Source organism: Melopsittacus undulatus, chromosome 1, assembly GCF_012275295.1.
Source record: "Melopsittacus undulatus isolate bMelUnd1 chromosome 1, bMelUnd1.mat.Z, whole genome shotgun sequence".
Lineage (NCBI taxonomy): Eukaryota > Metazoa > Chordata > Aves > Psittaciformes > Psittaculidae > Melopsittacus > Melopsittacus undulatus.
Window position 1 is genome coordinate 37,554,774 of NC_047527.1, and position 21,849 is coordinate 37,576,622.

The following is a 21,849-nucleotide window of genomic DNA, read 5'->3' on the forward strand; positions in this document are numbered from 1 at the left end:
TTTCCTAAGCTTCTGGTAATGAACATTTCTGAAAATTAGGCCACTTATTTAACCATTGATGGATATTGTTGGATTCCAGTCACATTTTAAGTGATGCACTGCTTACTACTGGTGTATTCTGGTTGGACTTGATTAGAGAACACCTTACTTATTTTGGAATTACTGTATTATACAAACAGCAGTTTTCAAATACATGATACTTCTGTAAGCAAGCTCCCATGTTAGCTTGCTCTTATAGTTCCTGTATTTTTAGCACAAAAGAATGATTTATCCAGTAGTCTCATTAAAATAGACAAAGTTACAAAACATTTCTGCAGAGATATTTTAGTATGTTATTGAATCTATACTTGCTTTCATGTTTATATGGGAAAGCAATATATTCTAATTTTACCAGACAAATAATATTGGTACATTGAAATACTGGTTGCACAATAAAATTACACAAGAATCAGAATGAAATTTGTAATTAAAATTAAAGTAGTATTATTATTATAGTTATATTGCAGTATCATTTTAAAGAAAACTAAGGAGTGAGATTGATCATAAATATGTATATGTGGGTGGTGATGTAAGATTAGGGTCCTCATGGTTGCTTCTTTTCCTAGTTTTGCTTAAATTTTGTCTATAGCAATTGGTAATACACTTAACTCAAACTTTCCATAAAGAACATACATGTCTGTGTAAGATGCTTTGATTCCTACTGGTATAAAAAGTGGTAGGGTAAGATCTAATCTCTTGGGGTATTTTAGAGGAAACTTACGAAAAACAGTTTAAATGAAACCTGTAGAAAATAGTACTGTAGATTAAGATTCCAGCTGTGATATTTGGCAGATTATATACTGAGCTGTTTTCTAAATATTTATATATGTGTGAAGAAGGAATTAAAAGGTGTGTGTTAGGAACATTGTAATGCTTAGCAAAAATCGACAGAATGAAGATCTAATAAATGTACTTGCATAATGAGCGTTCTTTTTTAGGTTGTGAAGATGATAGAAGTGTTTATAAATCCTTGGTCTGATAAGTGCTAAGATAGCTATTTAACAGAGGAGTATTCAAATCACACTTAAGTAACTGGGAGTGAATTTCGAATGAGTTGCCTTTCTGATTAACATATTATTGTATCTATGACCCAAAGTTTAGCTGGTGCTAAGAAAAAGTTTTGTTGTGGGTTTTTGTTTTTTTTTTTCTTTCCTCCCCTCTTAATTTTTGTTTCATTTTGTTTAAGCAGCACACCGGGCTCTATGGATAGCCACACAATAAAATGAGGTTTTTGCCCCAGGTGTCTGTTGTGCTGTTGTGTATCTCTGTGAAATAGTACTGTCATTTAACTTAACATAGCAGGTTACCACATAAGCTCAAAGAATGCACCACACAAGTAAAAACTGAGTGCAACTTTATTTCAATAAAAATGAGACAAAATAGTATCTTGCAAAAAGTAAATGACTTAACATATTACATACTTGACAGGGTTGAATAAGAATTGTTGATAAAAACCCATCATAGATGTGTATAAAAGCCTGAAAGCAAAGTTGAGAAATGTGCAGGCAAAGCAACAAAAATACTCTTTCTAGTCTTTCCTTTCACAACACTCTGGTTGGCTATGAAATATTGAGTATCTTTTGAAATACTTTGAATCCATTTATTCATGAAGCAAAGCGATTGTCTGCAATTGGAGATGCAGGTTGTCAGAGAATATGAGGACTTATTTAAAGAGGTGTATATGTAAGGGCACTGTATTTTTGAAAACAAGTGGCAGTTTCTTTGCTTAAAGATTCTAAAGTGTGAGGCAATGGCTTGTAAAAGTAACTGAGTTTATCTCAATATGTAGTTAAAGATGATTGCGGAAGGAAGTAACTTCTTATACTTGTAGCCGTTAATATTAATGCAGTGAAAGATTAATGTAAGTCTTCATAATATTTTTTGATGTTTCAGGGTCTTTTAATGTTGCAGAGAAAAAATGGCAAAAAATGGAGTCTAAATTGAGTGGGTTTTTTTCTAGCTTCTTACCTCGATTCCATAGTAGTGGACTCTTGATTACAGTACTTCTAGATACAGCCTAACTACTTATCTTCGTGTAACTCAAATAATATAAAAAGGTGTAAGTAGAATTAATTCTGTTATTTCTGTTCCCATTATTTACATAGAGCAGTAGATTAAATATATATTTTTCTCATGATGCATAAAATAATAAAATCTCTCTAGTTTACATAAAGTCATTTTGAGGCATTCTGATCCTATTGAGATTGAGATATGTTTGACTCTGGCATGACATGCAATTAAAAACAAAACCCAAACAAACAAAAAAAAAAACCAAGCTTTACTGACTTGAAATAATAGTACTTGTTCCACTTAAAGTTACTTTTCCAAGACTGTTAGCAGTCAGGGGTGCTCATTATAGTGTAGCCTCTGCTTTCTTAAATACTATTTTTCTACTGATTTCTGTGCATACAGGTCTTGAGAAACTACTTTGTTTGTGCACTTCATCTTTATCTTCATCTTTATTGACCTTGAAACTTAAATGTGAACCTTAGAAAAATGGTGTAAGATTATAGGAGAATTCCATTTGGAAGGGTCTTCAGGAGATCCTTATTCCAACATCCTGCTCAAGATGTGGTCATCTCAGAGATATGATTAGGTCACAGTGGCCGTTATCTAGTGTGGCCTTTAAAATTTCCAAGAATGGGAATGTACAACCTTTCTGCGCTGTTTTTTTCCACCAATTTGACTGTCCTCATGGGGTGGGTGTGTGTAAGTTTGGGTTTGTTTTGGTTATGTTTTTGTTTTTCTTATACCCAGTCTGAATCTCTGTTGTTTAAGTCTTGCTTTAAACCTTCCTGGAGAATAGTTTACGTTAATATCAATACATTCTTTCTTGAGGATGTATCTTAAAATGTGGCATAATCTTTCAAGGCTATAAACTATCTCTTACAAGGATGTTAATTATTGCTGTTACTGATTCCTTTCTTTTCATTGTGTTTTGATCTAGAAAGAGTGGTATAAATAGTAAGTATATTTAGTGGTAAGATGCCATCAGTCATATTTTTTCTGTAGTACTTTAGTTGTCCAAAGAAATTGGAGATTGAAATAACCTTATTTGACTTTCTGTCCAAAGAGAAAACGGTGAGAAAAACCTGTTGCCTACTTTTCTTCTGGATACTGAATTGATGTTGAGAATAGGATAGTAATTTTTTCAGTTATTTTGAAATAAAGGCATGTGCTTAAATTTCTGTTCCTTTTTTCTCCTCATTATATGTTAGTCTTCAAAACATATTTGTTATCTGAATACACTTTAGTCTTTGAATATATCACTGTATATCAGGACAGCTGTGTAATTGAATACATTTTGGAGAGTTCAGTTAATTTAATTGAAACAGCTTTCTTAGTTTATAATTGAATAAGATCAAAAAGAGCATGAAGTTAACTTTATAACTGAAAAATGCAGGCCTTAAAGAAACATCTGTCCCAGCACAGCCAATATCATCAGCATCTGAGGAGACCATCCAGCCTGCTGAGAAATCATATGTTGAATCAGGTAAGACCTTTTGTAAACTAAGCTAACTGGTTATGTTATTTCTTTGGGTAGAAAAATAACTCTTTTGTTGATTTTATGTGTTACTTATCCACTTCAGTTGATTTAATGGGAATCATAGTTGATAACCTTATATAAATCACTGACCATGAAAAGCTTGTAATTTAAATGTACAGAAGGCATTCTTGTCAGCTCTCCTGGTTATCACTGGAACCATATCACATCAGAATAACTTTCTGTTGATGCACTGTTGTGGTTTTGGTGTATATGCAACAGCAAATTCTCCACCTCAGAAAGCCCAAAACCAGCCAACCAAACATAAAACTAACAGTCAACTTCATAAGGTTAATCAAATACTCACTTTTCCACTAAAATCAGTAATATATCATAAATACAGTAAATAGAAAAAAAATGATTTAAACATTTTAAAAGCCCCACAGCATTAGTAAAATTCATAAGGTTTAAGAGGAATTCAAGAAAAAATACTTTTATATGTCAGATTTCATATATGTGATTGGCATTTTTGTGTTACTCAGAGAGTACGTATTTTCTCCTGTTCCTTGAAAAAGCTATTCCTACTTGATAAAATAGAATCATAGACTAGTTAGGGTTGGAAGGGACCTTAAGATCATCTAGTTCCAACCCCCCTGCCATGGGCAGGGACCTCACGCTAAACCATGTCACCCAAGGCTCTGTCCAACCAGGCCTTGAACACTACCAGGGATGGAGCATTCACAGCTTCCTTGGGCAACCCATTCCAGTGCCTCACCACCCTAACAGTAAAGAACTTCTTCCTTATATCCAGTCTAAACTTCTCCTGTTTAAGTTTTAACCCATTACCCCTTGTCCTATATAGAATTTGTTTTTAAAATACATTACTTTTTTTAAGTTATAATTTATAAAGTATGCAAAGTTAAAAAATTTCTTTCCACCCCATAACTTGGTACCATTTTGCGTCTTTATTTGAAAAATACAATTATTTGGTTTTATGCTGTTGGGTTTCTCGGTGTTAATTTCAGGACATTTATATGAAGGCAACAATTCATACAAATTCCTTTTGTGTCCTGGGCTGGTGTGTTAGCTGCTAATAATTTGTCCCTGAAATCAGTTTGTGATTTTTTCTGGTGTGACTTGATACTGTAATGTTACTATGTATTTTACCTGCTTAGGAAGCCAACAAAATTCTACTTCTGCAAGTGACATTCTGTTGACTAATGTGACATCCTAGTTCTGCTGCCTAAATTGTAGGAAAGTACTGAAAGCTGCAATCCTTGACCTAGTGTTTAGACTTTGCCTTTTGTACTTACCTTCACTGTAATTTATAATTCTTTTAGAGTACAAGAATGCTGACATAGAATTGGAAGAAGAACTTCAGTCTGTTCTTCATGAAGCTCTCCATTCTCAGCCTGGTAATGCATTAATGCTTAGAAATCACTGATGAATTTATAAATAACACTGTAGGCTAGACTCTAGAATCTCAGAGTCTGGTTTTGGCACGTACTTTAAGTACTTATGCCTGCACAAAACATTATAGTCAGCTAATTTGTTATTTGCAAAAGAATACAGGAAGTTCAGTCACCAAATCCTAAAACTGTGGCGCTCTTCCCCAGGGTGTAGCAGTAGCCCAAATCAGTCACTTGACAAAAACTTCTTCAAAATACTGGGTGGAATGTAAGAGTAGGTAAGCAGAGATGGTTTTTACTATGGGCAAAGAAGGCACTGGCACGTCAGTGCAGATACTTCGGGTTTATACTGCTGGAAGGTGCAAACAAGTCATCTGTCCTCATCCCCTTTGGAAACCAGCTGAAAAACATGAAGGGTGTGCTGAAGACTGAATGTTTGCTGGTGGTAGAATTTACCAATGTATTTATTTTCTAACAATCCATATGATTGATTAGGAGAGAGACATGAAGATGTAGATGAAAGTGTAAATGACCAAGTGAAGGAAGAAATACATGGAGAAACACTTGAAGCTACTACAACAGATGACTTGCTCACAGAATTAGAGAATGAACTGCCAGAAGCATATGAGACACCAGATTCAGTTCAGAAAGGTATCTGAATAACTAAATATAATAAAAATTCTATCAAAAATAAGAACAGACAAATGGAAATGTCTCACTAAAAATCTGATTAATAATTTCTGCTTGCAGTAGAGACTTAACAAATGTCAACCACAGAAAGTATTATTTAGAAAAATATTTTTAGAATCAAAATGGGATATTTTAATGCCTCGAGTTTTAGAATCCAGATAACTATATATTGTTGTTTAATTACTGCTGTACTGGCTTTCCACCAAACAAATTCTCTTCCCAGTAAGAGAGACTTCTTTAATATCTGTATGGAGTCTGCTTCTGGACTTCCTAGTTTATCAAACAAATTTTTATAAGTTTATTAGCACAGCCTTTTATAGACACTTAGTCTCATTCTACTTCTGTCACGGCTTAAGCGACTCTAGTATAGCGTTCTAAGAGAATGTTATTCATGAACTAGATTGTAAGCCCTGCTGAGAACGTAACATTTTATAGGAAGATGCTCATATTCTGCTGCTGTGGGGCACTGACAGTATGATACAAATTATTTGTAGTCAAAATATTAAAGAAGAATCATATGATCTAAATCCAACTTAGGAAAAAAATGTTTCTGAATGCTTTTTTAGATGTGCTACTGAAAATTTTACATATATCTTAATACCTTTTTTTAAAAAAAATATAATTGATCATCTAAAAGTTTTGATTGCTAGAAATACACTGGGATTTTTTCTTTGCAACTAAATTAATTCATTTCAGTTTGTGTCTGTTATATGTCCTTGTTTCTGTATCTCTTTTATTCATCCACAGTGCAAGTTAAAATAGGGGAATAGAGGAGAACGTAAAATTCCAATTATTTTAAATCTTTTAAATTACTAGTAGGAAGGCAGAGTGTATGTTCTACTTCCTTTACATTTATACAGAAATTTCTGTGGAGAGTAATTTTCTTTAACAAATACGTGTAGTTTATATGTGTATACATATTCTCAGTACCTTAGAATTATAGAATGGTTAGAGTTGGAAGGGACCTTAAAGATCATCTAGTTCCAACCTGCTGCCATATATAAGAATAAAATATTTCAATCTATAAATGTATCCTGCTGATGTTAGAAATTTTCTTAAAATATCTGCTTAAATATTTAATTAGACTTACATAATCTTGTATAATATTCTGTTAAAGGATTTGCAGTATCATATATTGATTTTAAAATTTTAAGTTTTGTAAATACATGTTCTTTCTTAGATACTGATCTTTTGGAAGATGACCTTGGAGCAGCGGAGCCTGAACCATACGAAGCACCAGGTATAATTTTGTTTTTCCAAACTTGGCAATATTGGTTTTCAGCCTAAATTTAGCAAATTATATGAGAAAGCAAAACCAAAAAGGTTAGACTGGTTTAGAAATAGTTAATTTTTTTTTTTTTTCCCTCCAACTTGCTATTCTTGGTTGTCTTTGATATTTTCACATTGAATGAGATGACTGTAGCATTTTTGCTATTGCAAATGTTTCTTAAAAAGAATGATGACAGGTATGGAAACTGTCTTCATTAGTGCAGAAACTTCATTTTACTTTTCTGTGTGTTCCTGGCTGTCGTGTGTGATCCTGTCACATTTCAGAAGCATCCAGTTTGTAACCTTCAGGACATTTCCTTTCTTTATTGCCAATTCTACTAAGAGCGAATCAGCACCAAGGACTTCATTCTGAACTAGCTTTGCACTGTCTTTCTGTACACCTTAATTAATCTTTAAACCTTTTTGGAATTTTGCCTGGACTAATACAGTTAGTTTATTCATCTTTGCATTGTGCTTGATGTCGCGTACAGTGTGTTAGTGTTTCCCATTATAAAGAAACATAAGGTGGATATTACAGTTTCCCTGCTATCTGCCAAGTATTTTCTTCTGGATGTTAATAATGCTTGTTTATGGTACAGGCAGCCTCTTCTATTTACATTAGTCATTGATTTCTGTTTGCTGTAGGCTTCTTATCTTTGGCTTCATGGTAGTTCTGGACTTTACAGTCCTGTTTGATGCCAAATAAGAGAAATAATTTTGTTAGATGTATCTAAAACTACTTATCCCTATCTTTGTGGGTGACTGCTGCTTTCCAGTTAACCAATTTAGGATCCAAGCTGTGATGGCTCCAAGTGAAAGAACAGTTACTTTACCTTCAGTACCATGCATTGTCGGATGCATCGTACTGAGCATATTAATAACGTTGCAAAGAATTGTGGTCACAGATGAAAATAATCCACATATTTAGCTAGACAACAACAACAAAAAAAAAGGTAAATTGCTCTAGATCTGTGATGCCAGAAGTGAATTTAGCATGTTTCTCAAGGTCTGATTTCTGGCTTTTGTCTTCTGTAGGTCGTCACCAATAGGTCCTTCTGGACATCAGTAAAGAAGCTCCTTTAGAATTTTGACGATAGGGGAAGATTCCTGTTTTTTTTTATTCTTAAAATAATTATTAAAAAATTGAGGGAGGCTAATGGTTCTCGTGGATCTAGTTTTCATACAGAGAGTATAAGAGATGACTAAAAGAGACTGGCCCAACACCTTCCATTAGATTGCCATGTGTCAAGTTGCAAGTGTTTGTACGGTTTTGTCAGTTTTCAGCTAAGGAGCTATATAGCTATTGACAGACACATTATGTATGCAAGTTAAATAATTGATTTTATTTTAACAATACTTTTTTTCATATTTAATTTACAGTTTCATATGAATATAGTATGGATGTGGAAAATACATTAAGTGATCCAGAAGCTCCAGGTTTGTAAATTTTTATGGCTTCAGGTGACAATGTAATGACTTGTGCTTATATTTTTAAACATGCTTTGAAGTAATGTCATATTGACTGTTTCATCAGTTTTATTTTCAAATAATTTTTGTTAGTTTTGAATAAGCCTCATTTTTCCTACTGTGTTACTATTACATTTGTCAGTTCACCACTCCACAGATCCAACCCAGAAATACATAAATACCTTGTTCTGTCAGGAATCTTGCTGTCTAATCAATGGATTATCAAAGACCTACATGTAAATACAGATACCATGGACCTTACTATATTGTGTGACTTACAATATAGCTTCTTGAATGTGTTTGACAATCCAGCTGTCATTTCCAAGTAAACCACCATAATATTAACTCAGTACATTTAGTTCTGTTATTCTTGAGCTAAATATGTGATCTTTTAAACTTCTCTTGTGCTGTTTAGTTGTTGCATAAAAATTTGATTGGAATATTAAATATTAAATATTTTTACTTAAGGTCACTCTGAGTTAATGCTAGAAGATGCTGTGGAATATTATGCAGGTACTTCAAAGTCTTGTTTCTTTTTATTGAAGTTTCATTGAATATGGTCCCCAAACCAAGAGAAACAAAAAATCAAACCAAAATTAAAAAAGAAAAAAACAAACAAACCACCCATTTCCCCCACCCCCAATATAAAAAAAAAAAAAAAAAAACAAAACTAAAACCCCAAACAAGGAAAACCAAACTCCTGGAGCTCGTAGATAGCATCAGTTCCATAATGAGTTACTACATCTGTATTTCTATTTCTATTCTGAAAAAATGGGAAGACCTACCCAAATACTTCTGTAATGTCATCCAAATGGGCAGAATTGTATTTTGAGGGTTAGATTTCCACTTTGTAATCTATATTGCATAGAAATATTTCTGTGGGTAAAGAAAAATTGAATTTACCAATGATGTTGAAGTTGGCATGATAAATGTCAGGAAAAAGGTAGTACCTGAAGAAAAAAAAAATTGTAAAAAAAAAAAAAGTGAGTCATAACAGGGGGATTCTAAAATTGTAGAAATTTTCTGTGTATAGATACAATGTTAGAATATTTCCATTCTGAATTCTAGGTAATTTGTAGATGAGTTTATGAACTGCATAAGAAAAGCCTACTCATAGTGTTTTATCTTTTTTTAAGTCTGTCTCATGATGCCAGAAAATGTTTCAGTTCTTCCTACATGATCTTTTAGACATCTTCACCTTTATTGAACTCTTAATAACTTTAATACAGTATAAAATACTATAGTTTTGATTATCATATTTGGTCTGAATAAACCATAGATTATTATTTGTGTGTGTTTAATGTCTTAAGATTCAGTTAATTTTTACACTGATTTTGGGGGGGGGTTGTTTTTTGTTTTTTTTTCTCTAAGCAGAAGATGGAGTGCACAGCAATTATAAGGATGACCATGGTAACGCAACTGCTTATTTGGTGAAAAGATAGTATCAAGTCTTTCATTAACATGAAAGTGAAATTACTTTGTCTTAAAATTTTCTATGCTGTCACATTACTTTGCAAGTTCTAAGTTAAGGTTTTAGGGTTTTTTTTTAATGTTCAAATCCCCTGTGTATGTAAACAATTTAATTAAATCAAGTATAGAGTAAAATCTAGTGTAAATCAGGTTTAGAGTCAAGTGTATTAAATCAAGTGTAGAGTATGTATATAGGTTATATTACCATTTTGGTCCTCTTTTAACATACATAGACATGTCAAGTCTTCAACATAGAATGGTAGTACTCTTGGTTATTTTCCATGTTTATGTAACCTGAACAAAGAACAGAGATTCTAAACTTCAGAATATTTCAGGCAGAAAACCTTCAGGTTTATTCTTTGTCATCTGGAAGGAAAATCTGACATCCACCTTTTGTTTAAAAGTCAAAATCCCATTGTAGGACTTTGAGTGGTCCAAAGGTGTATTTAAGCACTTAGTGTAAGTTTGTCCCAGTGTACAGAAAAGAATTATTTGCCTCAGCCATGGTTGCCTTGGTAAAACGTGTCAGCTTCAATAGGATGGAAAAGTAAAACAGACCTAGGTTTTTCCCTGAGCTAATCATTTACTCTCCTTTCCAGGAGATACTTATTTTATAATTGGTTCCTAATCAAGAATCACTTCTCTTGTTTCTCACACCTATATATGAATGAGAAGTACAACTTCTAATCTTTACTTTTCATTCTCCTTCATACATAGTGGTGACATCAACAGAGAACACTTACATAGTTCCTGCCCTTAAGAAGAGTTACCTGTAACTGCTTCAGTAGTAAGATATTCATGGAGGTTTCCAAAGTAATTTGCATCAGTTTTTCATAGAATTAGTTCCAAAATCATTGCCTATTCTGCAGTTTCTTGTGGTGGTCCTGCGCAATAACAGTGAATCACTCTTATTTTGGAATTCTTACTTTTTTAGTACTTAAAAAATAAATCTCATGTAAATAATTTTTTCATATGAGGGTTAGGACCTTTTCCAATAATGAAATTGGCCAAAACATTGGATGAACATTGAACATCTTCAGTTCTAAAATTCACAATAATTATAGTGAAAATTCAGACAGTTAATGGATAGCATTTGTCTGTTTTCAGATATAAGCTGAAGTAAAATAACGCATATTCTTATTTCTTCGTAATTACAAAAATTAGACTGGCTCTTTACTCAAAGATTAGGAGTGTGGGTGAATTTTATAACTGTACAAAATTATAGCTGTACTTTTTTTTCCATACTTTGTCTGTGTAGATAGAAATGCTTCAAATTTCAGCATTATGTTCAAATTTGATATTTGGGTTTTGTATAGAATTTTTACTACAATCTCCATTAAGGGTTCATATATCTATTCAGGCCCCCAAACTAGAGAAAGTCTTTGAGAGCTTTTCATTTAGCAGTAATGAACCAAATGCTTAAAAAACAAATTTGTAGGATACTCTGTAAAGTGTCCACTCATAAACTTTATTTTTCTTTCCTTTCAGAACCAAAACATGAAGAGCAGACTGAGGCTCAAGATACAGGTATAGACATATATATATATATAAATGTGTATATGTGTGTGTATGTATGTGTCTGTGGGCAGGGTGTGTGTTTATTCCCACACACATCCATCATCTCTATTTATTTATATGTATGGAGCATATTAGGGCTTTTTTCCTATGTAGTTAAAGTAGAAACACCTCCAAAAGAAGTTTTAGTAGAATATAAATTGGTTTTGAAGTCAAAGAAATATTTTAGTTGAGTTAGCATGAGAGTCATTAACATAATCCTGCTCTCTCTATATATATAAATATATGTGTGTGTGTGTATTGAAATATGTAATTGTGATCTTCAATCACGATATATTGACAATTGTACCAAAGGATCATTACAGTCAGCGTAGATACAAAGTTAGGGTTTTAACTATGAACTTAGACACCTTCATTTAATATGCCATTCTTAAGGACTCATTTCTAAGGTCTCAAATGAAACAAAGTTCATATGTGAGGCTTTTTATGGACATTTAGAACACAGTAGTTCTGCCTAGACACTCAACCTGCTGCCTGCCCTGAGCTTTGCTCATAACCCTGTAACCAGTACTTAAGGTGATTCAAAATTTACAGGCTGTCAATACTAGGTCTGCTTTGATGCATACTTTTTGCCCCTACCTTTGTGTAATAAGCAGAAGTCATTTAAAAATTTCTTGTCTGCAGTGCTCTCTCTGGGTCCTGTGTGCTTTGTGGTCTTGAAATACCAGCTCTTTTTTTAAGACAGTCTTAGAATCATAAAATCATAGAATAGTTAGGGTTAGAAAGGACCTTAAGATCCTCTAGTTCCAACCCCCTGCCATGGCCAGAGACACCTTACTCTAAACTGTATCACCCAAGGCTGTGTCTAACCTGGCCTTGAACGCTGCCAGGGATGGAGCATTCACAACTGCCTTGGGCAACCCATTCCAGTGCCTCACCATCTTTACAGTAAGAAACTTTGTCCTTATACCCAATCTAAACTTCCCCTGTTTAAGTTTTAACCCTTTACCCCTTGTCCTATGACTACAGTCTCAGTCTTCTTAAACTGCTGTGTGAAAAAGATATGATTATGTAGTTTAACATGAAGTCAAGAAATTCTTTAGTGTAAATAAATGTTACATACGTGACAAAAACCTGTTTTGTCACCTTTGGGCTCAGAAGTTTAAGATGACAGTCAAATAAATTAGAAGGTGCCATATTCAAATAAAAAATAAAATAATTTATTTTTCCATGGAATCCATAACTTTAAGTTGAAGAACTTGCTCATTGTCCTTTGGGAAGGAAAGTAGGACTGACCCTAGGGAATTGCATGTTTATTAAATAAAAGAAAGATTTTTAAAGGGAAAGTTTGTAGAGGGCTTTTTTTTTAACATTTTTTAATGTGTAGCAGATGGAGTTGATGCTGCAAAAGGTTAAATTTGGAGTACTGATTGTGCTTAGAAAGATGAAGAAGTGTTTTCAAAATTTCAGGTTTTAAAGTTACTGTGTCTTAATACAAATAACATTTGTTCAGAAGGTAGAATTTTTAAATATTTACCTAATGAATGCAGCAGTTCTTCAGTGAAACAGGGAAGGAAATTTAAGAAGTAACTTGTTTGGGGTTTTTTCACCTCAGATTCATTGAAGATCTTGTTTGTTTATAGCAGTTTACTATTCATAGTTAAACATGCCTGTCTGCTAGCTCTGTTCTTCTGTGTTGTATGTAAGTGTCATCAGATGAGGGTTTAAATTCATTATTGCTCTGAATTGAACATGTTCTTAGCTGTTGAGGATGTTCTGGAGGAGGTGAATGAAGCCACAGAGCCAGGTATGTATTTTGTAATTGTTATCTTAAAGTTTTTTAACAAAACAAATATGAAAACTGTAAATGTAAAAGCAAACAAACAAAAAAACACATTATGTAATTTTTGTTTGTTTTTTTTTATACTTTCTTTTATAGATGAGATATCAGAAGATTTTGATATTGGTAAAGACTTGTCAGGTATGAGGTTTTAGTTTGTGGAAAAGAAAGAGAAATCTTCCACTTATTTGTTAATAAAATTTAAAAAAACAAGGGAATGAAAAAGCAGAAAAATGTGGTGTATAGATTCACAAAATGGTTTGGGGTAGAAAGGACATTTAAAGTTCATCTGGTCTAACTCGTTTGCCATGGGCAAGGACATCTTTCCCTAAACCTAGTTGCTCAAAGCCCCTTCCAGCCTGACTTTGAACACTTCCAGGGATGGGGCAGGGATGGATGCCATATTTATTTAGGTTATCCATTTGAAAAATGTGCACTTGTATAATTAAATGTGTGGAAAAAAAATACTGTTTCACACAACCAACAATTTTAGCCAAAATCCCTTTTGGGTTCTGGGGGTGTAATAGGAATGGATGTCAATAACAAAGAGGAGCTAAACTTATGGACATGAAATGCATTCAGTGCCTTCTTTCTAGTCTTATTGTAGTTAGGTGTTCTGCAGTTCAAGCCTTCATTTTTGTTTGATATTAAATTGAATACGTGGCTGGTGGGAAACAAAAAAATTGTAAACATACTGTGCATATTTTTCAACACTTATTTTCTTTCTACCAGTAGAAAGTGAGCCTACAGAAGATCTTGTGGCCACTGAACCAGAGGCAACAGGTTTGTGTATTATCTTTTGCATGAGTTTGTTACTAAAAAAAAAAATTTAAGAGTAATAGATATGATAGAGTGGAAGTCTGTGCTGCAATAAAAATATTTTTCTTGGATCTGGATCTGAAATTGAATCTGCATCTGTATTCTGATTTGGAAACAGGACTGTTTTGTCATGCCATCGCGTTTTTCTTGACATAACCGATTTTAAGAACAAAAAATATTTTTATTGCAGTTATGATAAAAATATCATAACTTTTCCTGCAGTTTCTTTTTTAAGGACAACCATAACTGGTGTTGGAATCTAAGATCTTGGGTTTTTTAATGATAATATTTTAATGGCTTACTGACAAGCACACTCATCAGTTTTAGAAGTTGAGAGTGCTCCTAGTTCAGAAAAACGTAACTTACATTGATTAAAATGGCCATATTACATCATATAAAATCAAAGATTTCTTTGCTATGCTCTGTTTTCTACCAGCTAGTCAGTACTGCGTACTCATGCAAGACAGTATATGTTAGAAATAAAATGGAGAATCTATCCAGTTTTGAGCACTTAATTTATGGACTTACAAAGTCAGAGAATATATTTTCCTCTCTTTGATTCTTATTAACTAGAGCCAGCATCCTGGCTATTGCAGATACTTTTCTCTGATTCCCTCTATGCATGAACAGGGAGCTATGTTTAACCTTTAGTTTATCAGCAGTAATGGCACTCAGTGACATATGACTTGTCTAATTTAAACATACATATGGAAAGAAAGAACTAAATTTTGAGGTCAAGTATTTCACAGTTACAGCTGAGGACATAATAAGTATATGAATGTTTTCTAAGACCTTACTGTGATAGCATGTGAAACTGTGGGAGATTTGTGCTTTAAATAGTTTACTTTCAGAATTTTGAAGTATCTGTATTTGAAACTCATTGCTTACTTAAGTATTAATCTTTCCCCTGGAAAAATTCAGCTGAGGAAAATATGCATCCCACTTCTGCAAAAGTATTACCGAGTAGTCTTGATAGGTCACTATTTTGAGCATAAGGGAGAAAATGATAATTTTGTGAATATTTAGTGAATGTCCAGTTTTAATTGTTTGTATGCTTTTGACTTACAGAAGTTCCTGTTCGAGCTGAGGATTATTCAAATGACAATCTAGTGGGTAAGTTTATCTTAAATGCTTGTTTTTTTCCCCAAAGAAATGTAGCTATAACTATATAGAAAGATTGTAAATAAATTACATCTTGGAAGGGAGTAGAAGAATATCAGGATTGTCAGTTGAAGTTACTTCCTGGTTTCGAGGCAATAGTTTTTATCTTACACTGGATAAATGCTGATGATAGTTCCAGGCTATCATTCCAAATGAAACTTCAGACAGAGCTGAGTACTCTTGCGACACAGGGAAACAGAAAATTTCGGGTCTCAAAATATGTTCGTATATCCTTTCTAGAGTAACTGATCATGGGTGGTGATACTGTCACTTCTCTGTGTATCAGATCTGGTGGAGTTTGACTGTGGCACATTCTGTGGGCACTGATCTGGAAACAGGACTGTTTTGTCATGCCATCACATTTTTCTTGACATAATCAATTTTAAGAACAAGAGCACTTCCAGCTTTTCCATCTGTGCCTTGACAGTAGTAAGCACATAGTTTACCAAACTGTTTTTAGATTAGACAAATTGCGTCTAAATTTGAAGACTTTGTATTGCTACATTTCATCTGCTTTTCGGAGATAACTGTGCAATTTGCTAGTTCTTCAAAATCGAGCAGTTGTGTTTAATGGAACACTGAGTTGTATCTCTGGGCTGAGATATCACGGAAGCTACAATCTAAGAGCTCTGACAAGTATATTTCTGTTTTGTTCTGATTAGCTTGAGCACCTTTCTGGCTTAGTCTATCTTTGCAATATGCAGAAGCTCTCGTGTGCTGTGGTGCCAGGTAGTTCTGTGGGGTTTTGTTTTTCCTTGCAGGAAAGGAAACTTATATTTGGTTCTTGGGTATACCAAAAATAGCCAAACAAGTGAAGAAACATTGGAGGCCTTTATGTTTGCCCAGAACAGATTTGAGGCATGGTTTAATTCATGTTTTAATTTACATGCTAAACCTTTATTGAGGTGATTTGAAATACTCAATACGTAACTGTGCTGTCTGTGAGGTCTTTCTAACCTGTTTATCTTATCGTGGTGTGTGTTGAAATGTTTGAAGTCATACGTATTAATAGGTGCACTGTCTAAAAATGTTGTTTCATAATTAATAAGAAAAATTTTTAATCAAAGCTCATATTGAGCATGGGAGCAAGCAGTAGTTACCTATGACAGCACAGCAAAAAGTTCAACAAAGTTAGTGTTCAGGTGATTTATTGTGCTTTTAAGTTGAAAGTGTAGAAGAAGAAAAGATGTTTCTGGCAGAAAACGGTGCTGCTTAAAGTTAAAATAACAAAAAGTTCATTACAGGATGATTGCAAAGTTTCAGTAGGAGTGAAAGTGCAGTGTCAGTTGTATTGATATGAGGATGTTGAGATGATCTCTTGACTTATATATACTTATACTTAACATACACTATTTTAAAACTAAATTCAGAACCCAGGTATCAACTTGAAATCTTTAATTTGTGGTTTTGTGGAGCATGTTCCTATCACTTCTTGCGCTACAATTTACGGCTCGGTCTTGTAGCAATAAATGCATTTCCTACCTTCACCATAAAAACTTCAGTGTATTGTACAGTAGTGGATGGTTTTCCAAATACTCCATTTAGATTCATAGAGTCATTTAGGCTGGAAAAGACCCCAAAGATCATTCAGTCCAACCATAAACCTAACACTGCCAAGTCCACCAATAAACTATGTCCTTAAGCATTGTGTGTACATGTCTTTTAAATTACTCCAGACATGGTGACTTAACCAACTGCCACCTTACTACAACTTCCTTTCAGGTAGTTGTAGAAAGTGATATGGTTTACCCTGAGCCTCCTTTTCTCCAGGCTAAACACCCCCAGTTCCCTCAGCTGCTCTTTGTAAGATTTTTGCTCTAAACCCTTCACCAGCTCCGTTGCCCTTCTCTGGACCTGCTCCAGCACCAAAATGTCTTTCCTGTTGTGAGGGGCCCAAAACTGAATACAGTGTTCAAGGTGCAGCCTCACCAGTGCAGAGTCCAACAGGACAGTCACTCCTTTAATTGTAGATGAACTTTCAAATAAGATGGTGGAATTGAACGTAGTTATCCATTATCCTTTTATTGCATTGTGATACAAAGAGAGTCCTTACTGTTTTCAGACACATTTAGAATAAAAAAATACCTTGTATTACTCTGAAATAGTATATATTTCTGATCCTTTTGAAAGGTTTTTTTTTAGATTTCATTTTTTCTTTTTTCCCTTCATGGGGAAGAAGTGAAAGAATCAGTCACAGAATCATAGAATGGTTTGGGTTGGCAGTGGCCATGTAGATCATCTAGTTACGACTCCCTCTGCCATGGGCAGGGACATCGCTCACTAGATCAGGTTGCTCAGAGCCCCATTCAACCTGACCTTGAACACTTCCAGGGATGGGACATCCACAACTTCTCTGAGCAACCTATTCTGGTATCTTGCCACCCTCACAGTAAAGAATTTCTTCCTAGTGTCATCTAAATCTCCCCTCTATCAGCTTAAAGCCATTCCTCCTTGTGCTGTCATTAAATGACCTTGTAAAAAGTCTCTTTTCAGATTACTTGTAGGTCCCATTTTAGGTACTTGGAAGGCTGCTATAAGGTCTCCCCTGAGCCTTCTTCCAGGCTGTTTATTCAGTTATTAAACACAAATTAACTACTAGATGTAGTTCTGCGTACGTGATTCTTTGTGTAGCAAGTAGAAAATGAAAATAATTTGATCAGCACAAAATCTGCGACAGTGTGCTGGCATACTCAAGAATCTGTAGTAATTTCTGTAGTTACATGGGAACCACTTTGAAGGCAGAAGAATAATTGTTTATCAGTTTATGTAAACAGCTCAGTGTTTTGGCACATGAAGTAAAACCCAAATGGCATCTCTGAAAATTAACAAAAGAAACAGGAGACATAATTAAACTACTGATCAGGAATAAAAATTTTACTACTATGATTATGTTTTCCTGCTATCAGTTGTTTACCTGCCTTTTCTGGATGTGACAAATTCAGTTTGAAGGCAACATTATTCTCGCATTTTCCTCTTATACTACAAAATTTGTATTTATTACTTTGGGATGGTCATTATTATTTGTGATGGAGGATTCAGTATGAGAGGGTTTTGTTAACAGGAATCTTTTCTTTGTTCATGTGATTTCATTTCTCAGGTATTCAAAGCTAGTATTTCCTGTTATGTCAGCAATAATAATACAAAAGTTCATTGTACTACAGATAGTTGAGAACTCTCTTCTGAATGAACAACAGATTTATATGCATATATATATGCTTTTTACATATATATGAAAGGTTTTATCTATTTATATAATAAGCATAACTTCAGGCAGCATAAAGGATATTCAGAAATACCACTATAGAGTCCTTATTCTTCAGTAGTATAAATGCATGCAACTTCATTTGAAGCATGATGGCACCAGTTTTTATCAGATTAGAAGCTTTTGTTTGATTTTTATCTGAAACGTACGATCTTACTTGTTTTGGAAAGAAAACAGGAGATAGGATGAATTTAGTTGTGAGGAACATTTTCATATCCCTAATGAGGAGATTGGGTGTGGGACTTGAATATGCCCAGGTGCAGTTGAGGTTTTTGCTGACTTAAGGGCATAGCACAAAATAAACACAGTAGGCGACTGTACCCGTAGGTATCTGTAGGTACTGTTTTCCAATTCTTTACATTTACTTCTAAAACAGTTACCAGTATTTCTTCTCAGCAGGAGGCTATTTGAGCTAGTTATAGATTGTATTCTTGTAATCTAATGCACTAAGTGGTATGTGGGGTCAGCTTGAAATATTTCCTATTTAAGATTTTTTGCTAATCCTGTTTTACACTGGGGGGGGGGGGGGTATTTGCTGGAGGCCTATTTTAAGGGAGTCATATTATAGGTTTTGGGATATTTTTACTCTCTCTGTCTTAGTGTTTTGATCCCTCTCGTAAATGTTCAGATTTAAAATACCTAAGGTTTATTCCACCACCCCCTTCCCACTTCATCTGCATTTATTTTACTGCTGAAATCCCTTACCTGTAGAGAAGTTTCCGCTTTAGAACTTTGACCCTTCCTCATTCCCTGGCTCGTCTTTTCCCATTTTGAGTGTCCTTGACTTAAGAAAAACCTCAGTTTGTTTAATGTATTTGTGCCATGGCCTGGATTTCCTTTATAAGGTAAACGAAGTGCCATATACTGAGAAAAAAAATTACTGCTTAGGTAAATATGTAAAAGTTTATATTTCCCACCTTACACAGCAACTTTGTGCATATTCATTATAATAGCTCCTAGAAATGGTAGCTTTTTCAAATTAACTAGTCTGATACAAAGTTGCGTTTTTTTAGCCTTTAAGATTTTTTTTGTGGTTGTTTTAGAGTAAGTTGTGTTTTGGTTGGTCCTTTAATGTAGATTTCCCCTTATTTTTTCAGATACTTAAAGCTTCAAAAGAAAAGTCCCTACATCAGGAGGACCAGCCCTAACCATACGCTACAAAAGGGGAACAGATGGTTGTAATAGATCTTACGATGTAATTACCAAGCAGTTCAGGGTTTGGGCAATGAACACTAAGATACTGTAAATGGGTTTTAGCCAACTGTCATTTTTAGTAAGGTCTTTTTAACACTTGGATGTTTAATTTACATTCCTGTCTGATTTCCTCTCCCCCCTTGGTCAAGTTTAGTGAATTCATTATTTTTCTTCTGTGTTTGTGATGGAGTTGCGACTTTGAGCTACATTTCGGATGTGCTGTTCCAGCAATTGTTAATATTCTATTTATAATGCAGCAGCAAGTACATTTTTTTTTCCAGATTTTAGTATATATATATTTTGTTGTGGATTCATACAGTATGTACAGAGCAATTTGGTCACATGAGATATACAATATTATGAATTTTTAGATGTTTTATAACTGCTGATATAGCATACAGCCCAACTGCATTTTAGTGAAAACGCAAATCAGGCACACACTATGCTGTGAAGTTTGACTTGTATCTCTTTGCACTGATGTTATGTCAACAGTTACACTACATGAATTTCAGGTATTTTTAAAATAGTCTAATAAGGTACAAAATGTGTGTGTTTAATTCATGCTAGTAAAAGGGCAGTTTACTAAATTACTTTTTTCAGAAAACTTTTATGTGTGAATTTGAACTTTTTATTTATTCAGGCTTGATTTTTAAAGCAAAAATGCATAGGAACTGCATAATAGCTTGCTGGGGAGTCTGTACATTGCAGTGAAACTGAGTTGCTGGAATCAAGTTGAATTCAGTAAAATAATAAAAATAATAAGACATAATGCTGAATTTAGTAAGCTTTATATACAGTGAATTATTTTAAGCAAGTTTGCTTAAATACAACTTGTAAATTTTATTTAAAAAAATTGAAAATTAGGAAATCAAAATTTAAGACCAAACATCAAAAATGCTCTTGTAAACGGTACATCTGGTATTTAGACTTCAAGTGATGTAGAGTTTTAATGTAACAGGTGTACTTTTTACCTGTTCTGTGCTGCTGTTCTGCAATTACAAAGACTTTTTTTTTGTTGTTTGCATTTTGCATGTGTTCCTTTTTGGCTCAGGAATGATTGCTATGATTTTAGGAAACTGCTAAGCCTGAAATGGGAGCTTGGAAGAAATAAGGTAAATTTTGAAGGATAAAATAAAAATCAGTTTGGTAACCCTAACAGTGGTTGCCTTTTGGTTGACAAGGAAATTTTAAACTTAGGTAGTACTGTTTTGAAGTCAGGTTTTTAGTTGCTTACATTTATAGTGAAAGGGGCATCATATATGCTTGCCTTTTTTTGTTTGGGGTTTCAGTAAGACTCCACTTAAGTGAGTGGTACATCTGATTAACAAACACAGATGTCCCAAAGTGATTTCTTTAGACTTTTCAGGAAAGCAATAATACTCTCAGACTGTGATATGGTTTGGGATGGGATATCCTGGTAAAATTACCTGTGATTGTGAATTGCAGAGCAATAATTTTTACAAAGCCATATTCTGTCAGGAAGCTTGGGAATAATTTTAGAATGGTATATGGAGGACTTTTTATATAACAGTGGCAGCCTGTTTGTAGAATTATGGGACTGTGAGAATATATTATGCTGTGATCAACTTCTAAGTATTTTGTAACTGGGTATGTGATTTTACGTGCTTCATGTTTACAAAAATATGCTAAGCTGAGCAAGGTCAAGTGAATTATTAAAAATGTACATTTAATCTGTTTTAATGTTTGGCTGCAATAAAACACAGAAGAATATATTTGTCTTTCTAGTGTCATTTTTTCTAAAATGTGGTAGATATTAATTATGGGGATAAATACTTGCCCCATCTACTGATGAACATTATTGTTTTTCAAAGTTACAATTTGGAATGTTTATATTTGAAAGATACTATTTTACAAGGAGAAAGAAATATAGCAAGTAGAAGAAATTTTTACTTTTGGATGGTATTATGTGAAGGAAATGGACATTTCTTTAAGGTCTGCATCTTCAAAAATTATATTGTGTTTCTTCTTTTGGCAACCAGCTTGGCCTGAATTCTGCCCATGGTATATAATTTCTATTTGTAACTTAAAAAGGATGAGATACTACTCTTTAACAGACATAAATGTGTGGGGGAAGTATGATATCTACCTTTCATAGAGAAATATTCTGGGTTATGGTCCAAAGGTTAAAACAGAAATCTAGCAAGGACATTATGTCTGTGCAGTTCTCTGGTTTAAAACAAAAGTATTCCCTGACCTTTTCAGTTTTCAA

General features: G+C 33.9%; 1 protein-coding gene across 5 annotated transcripts in view; it reads left to right on the forward strand.

Moving 5' to 3' along the window:
• ASPH (aspartate beta-hydroxylase) overlaps positions 1–21,849 on the forward strand; it is a 112,282-nt gene that overhangs the window by 38,716 nt on the left and 51,717 nt on the right. The window contains exons 4-16 of one of the 5 annotated variants that reach the window (XM_034073230.1): positions 3,443–3,532; positions 4,864–4,938; positions 5,428–5,583; positions 6,803–6,862; positions 8,272–8,328; positions 8,827–8,871; positions 9,730–9,768; positions 11,317–11,355; positions 13,106–13,150; positions 13,283–13,324; positions 13,916–13,966; positions 15,071–15,115; positions 19,523–21,350. In XM_034073230.1, the coding sequence (XP_033929121.1) occupies positions 3,443–3,532; positions 4,864–4,938; positions 5,428–5,583; positions 6,803–6,862; positions 8,272–8,328; positions 8,827–8,871; positions 9,730–9,768; positions 11,317–11,355; positions 13,106–13,150; positions 13,283–13,324; positions 13,916–13,966; positions 15,071–15,115; positions 19,523–19,530 (752 nt within the window). In that variant the 3' untranslated portion in view covers positions 19,531–21,350. Of the gene's footprint in view, positions 1–3,442; positions 3,533–4,863; positions 4,939–5,427; positions 5,584–6,802; positions 6,863–8,271; positions 8,329–8,826; positions 8,872–9,729; positions 9,769–11,316; positions 11,356–13,105; positions 13,151–13,282; positions 13,325–13,915; positions 13,967–15,070; positions 15,116–19,522; positions 21,351–21,849 lie in introns of those variants that run through there. The other 4 variants (XM_034073132.1, XM_034073155.1, XM_034073187.1 and 1 more) reach the window with 4 other exon arrangements.